Source organism: Pseudochaenichthys georgianus, chromosome 18 (assembly GCF_902827115.2).
Source record: "Pseudochaenichthys georgianus chromosome 18, fPseGeo1.2, whole genome shotgun sequence".
NCBI lineage: Eukaryota > Metazoa > Chordata > Actinopteri > Perciformes > Channichthyidae > Pseudochaenichthys > Pseudochaenichthys georgianus.
In genome coordinates this window covers 1,343,002-1,349,467 of record NC_047520.1, presented here as the reverse complement: position 1 = coordinate 1,349,467, position 6,466 = coordinate 1,343,002, and the positions used below count along the sequence as shown (strand labels likewise).

The 6,466-nt window shown below is 40.7% G+C and overlaps 1 protein-coding gene across 1 annotated transcript in view; it reads left to right on the top strand.

The window, feature by feature from the left end:
• The first annotated feature begins 223 nt into the window (after positions 1-223).
• LOC117464000 (FHF complex subunit HOOK-interacting protein 1A-like) overlaps positions 224-6,466 on the top strand; it is an 18,501-nt gene continuing 12,258 nt past the window's right edge. Inside the window, exons 1-4 of the mRNA XM_034106529.2 lie at positions 224-434; positions 2,226-2,255; positions 3,081-3,304; positions 5,132-5,312. Of these exons, the coding sequence (XP_033962420.2) occupies positions 3,200-3,304; positions 5,132-5,312 (286 nt within the window). The 5' untranslated portion in view covers positions 224-434; positions 2,226-2,255; positions 3,081-3,199. The remainder of the gene's footprint in view (positions 435-2,225; positions 2,256-3,080; positions 3,305-5,131; positions 5,313-6,466) is intronic.

Sequence of the window (6,466 nt, the reverse complement as noted above, 5' to 3'; positions counted from 1 at the left end):
TTTTTTAACTAACTTATTGTCTGAAAGCCATGTGTTTTGTGTAAAGTGGACACAACTTCCCTGTGTGTATTTTAATTGAATGAATAACATACTAATACAGGCTTTAAATGTGTGCAAATAAACTGTAGAAAGTGGGTTAATGGTGTGTTTACACAGCATTAAATACAGTGTAAACAAAGGGGGCGTGACTTCCTGTACCGGCGGGCGGAGTCTTGTCATCGCCTAGCAGCAGCGGCAGAGTGATTGACAGCTGAGATTATAGCCTCTGAGACGGAGCTGCGGTCAGAAGCGACACAAACACGCAGTTTAAAACGAAATAACTCCCTATTTTACACGTTTTCTGGACTTTAAAGCACTTTGAATCTACTTTCCTTTTGTTTTATTGTACCAAGAAGTTATAAGGACTGACATTCCTTCATCTAACACCAGCCGAGGTAAGATCCGCCTGTAAAGGTGCACTTAAACCTGTCAAATATAAAGTATACCGTGAGTAATATAATGCAATATTATTAATTTGTAATGTAATATGATAGTATATATATTTTTGTATTCGTTTGGTATAATTACAGCAGTTTACAGGCAGTTAAAATAATAAAACGCAATTCAAATGAGTAAATTACACCAAAAAACACTTAATATTTTACATTATTAAAACATTACTAGCAAGGTAGAACTAAAAACCTTAGTCAGGGGTATACAAGAGAAAAGTAGATGACAAGGAAGTGATACAAAGTAATGAAATACTATATATTTGAGCATCTGTTCCGAATTCTTTAATTAAAAACATTAATATAGTTAATATTTCTTAATCTTTTTAATATTTATATTGTATTTTTCCCATTATTTTCTGTGGTTTCTTGTCAAGGCACCAATATGTGTATTGCACATAACTTGTACAAACCTACTTGGAAAATGAATGAGTAAAGCACAACATAAACACTCATTAAGATGTATTAGAACAAATTAATAATTGAACAAAAGAGAGCATTTTTTTAATCTAGAATAATATGTATGCTGTTGTCATGTGTACTTTATTCTATTGACTTTACACGTGAGTTTTGCTGAGTAATGTTGATACAGTGAGGTGTGTGTGTGTGTGTGTGTGTGTGTGTGTGTGTGTGTGTGTGTGTGTGTGTGTGTGTGTGTGTGTGTGTGTGTGTGTGTGTGTGTGTGTGTGTGTGTGTGTGTGTGTGTGTGTGTGTGTGGTGCAAGCATAATTAAGAAGGTAGCATCACACACTCTTTATGGTGGAGCGTTCAGGGTGTTTTGTGAAATATGTACCCTTTTAAAAAGAGTTGTTGGTGAGAAACAAACAGCTGCTCACAGCAGACCTTGAATCCAACAGCTGCTGTGGAGTAAGGAGATTAACACAGGGAGGCCTGTGGAGCAGTGGATAGAGCCTTGGTGTTGTGATCAGGGGAGCACAGGTTCAAACCCCACTGCAGTCAGCATGTGGTTGTGTCCCTGAGATACTTCACACCAAATTGCTCCTGTGGGGATTGCCCACAGTACTGAGTATGTAAGTCGCTTTGGATAAAAGCGTCACCAAAAAGCTGCTGAATTATTATCATAATTAAAACTAAATCAGCTCTGTGTGTGCGTGTGTGTGTGGCCTAGCATTACTATACTTGTGGGGACCTACATTTGTTTACACAGTCACGTGTGGGGACTCGCCTCCCATACAAAATGGAGGTCCCCATGAGGGGAATCATTCATTTTAGGGTGAAGACTTGGTTAGGGTTAGGCATGTGTTGATTATGGTTAAGGTTAGGATAAGTCTCCAGGAAATGCATGTAAATCAATGTAATGTCCCCTGAAGTGATGTATACATGGTATGTGTGTGTGTGTGTGTGTGTGTGTGTGTGTGTGTGTGTGTGTGTGTGTGTGTGTGTGTGTGTGTGTGTGTGTGTGATGGCATGTGACTGTCTGAGTTTAAGGGACACACACAGGGTGGTGATTTGGGATTAAACATCACTGTCTCATCTCAGATTATCTCTCTCTCTCTCTCTCTCTCTCTCTCTCTCTCTCTCTCTCTCTCTCTCTCTCTCTCTCTCTCTCTCTAACACAAAATAAATCTTTCCTTCACCATCTGGCCCTCTAATCTGTGTGTGTGTGTGTGTGTGTGTGTGTGTGTGTGTGTGTGTGTGTGTGTGTGTGTGTGTGTGTGTGTGTGTGTGTGTGTGTGTGTGTGTGTGTGTGTGTGTGTGTGTGTGTGACTTCCTCAGGACTCATGTTGTCCCTGCAGCAGTACAGAGGTATGTATACTGTAGTACTATATAACTGTGATACTGTATTCTTGGAGAACTCCATGGGAATTTGAGGGATGTCTCGGGAACGCCCAGGGATTCAGGATGTGTTCCCATTTTTCCGGTTTGATTGTCGCTGGTTGCTAACGACCCTCACTTCCTGTTCCTGCCTCTGGGTGTATCTGTCTTCGGACACAGGGAGGGGAACATACAAATGTAAACATATTTCATTCAAGATTTCATAAGACGGTTGAACTCCTGACCTCTGTGCCTTGAGAACACACACATCATATTTATATATCATTAAAGTATGTATTTCTGTACAGTGTTTACTTTTACATTCTGTTTTACATTTGTCTTAATGCTGCACCTCGCCTGCACTATTGTATGTCCTTTCTTTCTTTTCATGTTAAGTATATTTTATGTTGCATAGTAGTTGGAGAAGCCAGGGCCTTGCCGCATGAAAATTAAACCTTTAAATCTACTTAATGTGAATTAAATATCAGCTACTAAACCCATACTTACCGCACTTCATAAAGGATCTCTAGAAATAGCTAAGAAAACGTAAAAACATGATGATTCTTAAGGCAAATTAATCTTTTTGTGATTTCTAAGCAGATTTATGGATGTTTAATTGAGATGAACAGATAGAAATATATCTCCTAGAAGTCACTCTGTATCTTAACATGTGTCTGTGTTAGGGCTAGAAGAAAATGGGGCTTTTAAGTGTTGAGTAAACCGCTTAATCTTTGCGTCACATCCACTGCTGACTAACTAACACAGTGATTAGAAAGGAATAATACAAACAGTGTCTCCTCTCTCCACCTCCTGCAGGACAGCAGCTGTCCGTCGAGCCCAGAGAGAGAGCCTGATCCTGGGCAGAGGGATCCAGCCAATGCCCCCTTCACACACACACACTTGGACATGCTATAACCTCCTGATCACGGATCAAAATGATGGCCTCAGTGGTCGCCAGGGGCAACCGGAGGAAGTCCCTCAGCCTGAGAGGGGTGGACCCCGAGACCTGCATGATCGTGTTTAAAAACCACTGGGCTCAGGTAAGCAATCAACTGTGTAAATGAAACGTTCAATTACCACTTAACATGTCCAATCTACTGGCCAGTCGAGAAGAGGGGACACATGTTGATGTAGAAGAGACATGAAGAAGAGGGGACACATGGTGATGTAGAAGAGACATGAAGAAGAGGGGACACATGGTGATGTAGAAGAGACATGAAGAAGAGGAGACACATGTTGATGTAGAACAGGCACGAAGAAGAGGGGACACATGTTGATGTAGAAGAGACATGAAGAAGAGGGGACACATGTTGATGTAGAACAGGCACGAAGAAGAGGGGACACATGTTGATGTAGAAGAGACATGAAGAAGAGGGGACACATGTTGATGTAGAAGAGACATGAAGAAAAGGGGACACATGTTGATGTAGAAGAGACAGGAAGAAGAGGGGACACATGTTGATGTAGAAGAGACATGAAGAAGAGGGGACACATGGTGATGTAGAAGAGACATGAAGAAGAGGAGACACATGTTGATGTAGAAGAGACATGAAGAAGAGGGGACACATGTTGATGTAGAAGAGACATGAAGAAGAGGAGACACATGTTGATGTAGAAGAGACATGAAGAAAAGGGGACACATGTTGATGTAGAAGAGACAGGAAGAAGAGGGGACACATGTTGATGTAGAAGAGACATGGAGAAGAGGGGACACATGTTGATGTAGAAGAGACATGAAGAAGAGGGGACACATGTTGATGTAGAAGAGACATGGAGAAGAGGGGACACATGTTGATGTAGAAGAGACATGGAGAAGAGGGGACACATGTTGATGTAGAAGAGACAGGAAGAAGAGGGGACACATGTTGATGTAGAAGAGACATGAAGAAGAGGGGACACATGTTGATGTAGAAGAGACATGAAGAAGAGGGGACACATGTTGATGTAGAAGAGACATGAAGAAGAGGGGACACATGTTGATGTAGAAGAGACATGAAGAAGAGGGGACACATGTTGATGTAGAAGAGACATGAAGAAGAGGGGACACATGTTGATGTAGAAGAGACATGAAGAAGAGGGGACACATGTTGATGTAGAAGAGACATGAAGAAGAGGGGACACATGTTGATGTAGAATAGACATGAAGAAGAGGGGACACATGTTGATGAAGAAGAGACATGGAGAAGAGGGGACACATGTTGATGTAGAAGAGACATGAAGAAGAGGGGGACACATGTTGATGTAGAAGAGACATGAAGAAGAGGGGACACATGTTGATGTAGAAGAGACATGAAGAAGAGGGGACACGTGTTGATGTAGAAGAGACATGGAGAAGAGGGGACACATGTTGATGTAGAAGAGACATGGAGAAGAGGGGACACATGTTGATGTAGAAGAGACATGAAGAAGAGGGGACACATGTTGATGTAGAAGAGACATGAAGAAGAGGGGACACATGTTGATATAGAAGAGACATGAAAAAGAGGGGACACATGTTGATGTAGAAGAGACATGGAGAAGAGGGGACACATGTTGATGTAGAAGAGACATGAAGAAGAGGGGACACATGTTGATGTAGAAGAGACATGAAGAAGAGGGGACACGTGTTGATGTAGAAGAGACATGGAGAAGAGGGGACACATGTTGATGTAGAAGAGACATGAAGAAGAGGGGACACATGTTGATGTAGAAGAGACATGAAGAAGAGGGGACACATGTTGATGTAGAAGAGACATGAAGAAGAGGGGACACATGTTGATGTAGAAGAGACATGAAGAAGAGGGGACACATGTTGATGTAGAAGAGACATGAAGAAGAGGATTTTGCATCATAGGTGAGCTTTAAATGATATTCCTGTTCCTCTTCAGGTGGTGAAGATCCTGGAGAAACACGAGCCGGGTCGCAGCGGAGCTCTGAGTTTCCTCTCGTCTCACAGCGGGGGGTCTTCAGCTCTGAGACTCGGACCGATCCCCCCCGACGAGGCCAGCGCCGTGCAGAACTACGTGGAGCACATGCTGTTCCTGCTGATGGAGGAGGAGGCGGGTCAAGGTGAGAGGAACAAAGATGGATGAATAATCAGAGGTGGGAAGTAGTGGAGTACAAATACTTTGTTACTGTACTTAAGTACACGTTTCTGGTATCAGTACTTTACTCCACTACATATTTTTCTGACGACTTTTTACTTTTACTTCTTACATGTTGAACTCAAATACCTGTACTTTCTACTTCTTACATGTTGAACTCAAATACCTGTACTTTCTACTTCTTGAACCCAAATACCTGTACTTTCTACTTCTTACATGTTGAACTCAAATACCTGTACTTTCTACTTCTTACATGTTGAACCCAAATACCTGTACTTTCTACTTCTTACATGTTGAACCCAAATACCTGTACTTTCTACTTCTTACATGTTGAACGCAAATACGTGTACTTTCTACTTCTTACATGTTGAACTCAAATACCTGTACTTTCTACTTCTTACAAGTTCAACACAAATACCTGTACTTTCTACTTCTTACATGTTGAACTCAAATACCTGTACTTTCTACTTCTTGAACCCAAATACCTGTACTTTCTACTTCTTACATGTTGAACACAAATACCTGTACTTTCTACTTTTTACATGTTGAACCCAAATACCTGTACTTTCTACTTCTTACATGTTGAACCCAAATACCTGTACTTTCTACTTCTTACATGTTGAACTCAAATACCTGTACTTTCTACTTCATACATGTTGAACACAAATACCTGTACTTTCTACTTCTTACATGTTGAACTCAAATACCTGTACTTTCTACTTCTTACATGTTGAACTGAAATACCTGTACTTTCTACTTCTTACATGTTGAACTCAAATACCTGTACTTTCTACTTCTCTCATGTTGAACTCAAATACCTGTACTTTCTACTTCTTACATGTTGAACACAAATACCTGTACTTTCTACTTCTTACATGTTGAACTCAAATACCTGTACTTTCTACTTCTTACATGTTGAACTCAAATACCTGTACTTTCTACTTCTTACATGTTGAACTCAAATACCTGTACTTTCTACTTCTTACATGTTGAACCCAAATACCTGTACTTTCTACTTCTTACATGTTGAACCCAAATATCTGTACTTTCTACTTCTTACATGTTGAACACAAATACCTGTACTTTCTACTTCTTACATGTTGAACACAAATACCTGTA